Source organism: Anarrhichthys ocellatus, unplaced genomic scaffold (assembly GCF_004355925.1).
Source record: "Anarrhichthys ocellatus isolate YVR2014 unplaced genomic scaffold, GSC_Weel_1.0 scaffold8198, whole genome shotgun sequence".
Lineage (NCBI taxonomy): Eukaryota > Metazoa > Chordata > Actinopteri > Perciformes > Anarhichadidae > Anarrhichthys > Anarrhichthys ocellatus.
In genome coordinates, this window is record NW_022288172.1 from 1 (window position 1) to 1,861 (window position 1,861).

Sequence of the window (1,861 nt, forward strand, 5' to 3'; positions counted from 1 at the left end):
TTTGCCATGCTGTACCAAAATGTATAAATACCAGTGCAAGCTTTATATTAACATTAAGGCGCAAATGATGCCACCCAGTGGTTTAGCTCTCTTAGACAGTATGCCACCCACACAGAGGTGGCCAGAGCAGGGATGGGCAATCTTACAGCTCTTGCTGGTTGTATCTTTCTCTCAGACTGAGGAGCTGGTGTGCAGGCGGAGAGGGGATCCTGAGAGCCCCCAGCTTTATAAGGATGGGGACATCATGTTAGGGGGAATATTCTCTTTCCACACCAGCTGGAAAAATAGACAGGATACCTACATTCAAAAACCACTGCCACTGCAATGCACCAGGTAAATTATACCCAGTAAATCTATTTTGATTTAGGAATATCTAAGAGGATGTCATACTGAGTATTTAAAATTAGAAATATCCCCTGTTGTGTGTATTAATACCATCAAATACTTGTATCTATGATGTTATTGTTTCTATTTCAAAGATATTTCAAATTACAAAGATTTATAACTGTCTGCATCAAGTCTGAATTTCAGAGAGTTCCAATTTGCCCAGGCTATGCTCTTTGCCATTGAGGAGATCAATAACAGCACAGACCTACTGCCTGGAATCTCTCTGGGATACAAGATTTATGATACATGTGGCTCCATTGCCAGAAGTGTAAGGGTTGCACTGGCCTTGGCTAATGGTAATGACGCAGCATCGGCCCTTTCCGAGGCACCATGTACCAGACTTTCCCGAGTGCAGGCCATTATGGGAGAAACCTCTTCTTCTCCTTGCATGGCTGTAGCTACTGTCATCGGATCCTTTCACACCCCAATGGTGGGTAAGATTGGTAAATTTTTAATACTTGTGGAAACAATATTATAATTCTTCAAATCTTCCAGCTGGTCTAGCATTATATTTCATATCTTTATCTTGGGAAATACTTCTTTTTTTTCTTTTAGATCAGCCACTTTGCTACTTGTGCTTGTCTCAGTGATAAAACCAAGTACCCATCCTTCCTCAGAACAGTACCCAGTGACTACTACCAGAGCAGAGCCCTGGCCCAGCTGGTCAAGCATTTTGGTTGGACTTGGGTTGGAGCTATTAGAACAAAAGATGATTATGGCAATAATGGCATGGCCACATTCACAGAAACCGCCCAGCGGCTGGGCATCTGTCTGGAGTACTCTGTATCTTTCTACAGAACAGATCCACCAGATGAAATAAAAAAGATAATTGACACTATCAAGACTTCTACTTCCAAGGTTATTGTCGCTTTCCTCTCCCACATGGATATGGATGTGATATTACATGAGTTTTCTCACCATAACTTGACTGGATACCAGTGGGTAGGCACTGAGGCCTGGATACCTGATCCCCAAACTGCAGCAATGGATAGGCATCACATTCTGGATGGTGCCATAGGCCTGTCCATCCCCAAAGCACATGTCAGTGGCGTTAGAGAGTTCATGTTGGATGTAAAGCCGCTCAATTCATCTAGTAATGAAATGTTTACAGAGTTTTGGGAGGCATTATTTAGCTGTAAGTTCAGGCAGTCAAAGTCATCATCAGGGAATCAGAGAGAATGTACTGGACATGAAGATCTGACTGGAGTGCAAAACAGCTTCACGGATATGTCGTTCATGCCAATCTTTAACAATGTCTATAAAGGAGTGTATGCTGTGGCTCACACACTTCATAGTATTCTCAACTGTAACAAAACCTGCAACAACACAGTGCAGCTTGATCCATATAAGGTGAGTTGAACTACCAACGACTTGAATTATCATTTTTAAGTCACTTTAACAAGGAAAATGTTTTGTTATCATTTTAAAAGATACACATTTGCACTTGTTCTATCATGGTGTTGAGCCAATAAGC

General features: G+C 41.8%; 1 protein-coding gene across 1 annotated transcript; it reads left to right on the forward strand.

The window, feature by feature from the left end:
- Positions 1 to 229: 229 nt before the first annotated feature.
- Positions 230 to 1,737, forward strand: LOC116380659 (extracellular calcium-sensing receptor-like; the record flags this gene model as incomplete). The annotated part of the gene is made up of 3 exons (XM_031842558.1): positions 230 to 333; positions 520 to 817; positions 943 to 1,737. Coding segments are annotated over exons 1-3 (1,182 nt in total), but the record flags the coding sequence as incomplete, so codon positions are not given.
- Positions 1,738 to 1,861: the final 124 nt, after the last annotated feature.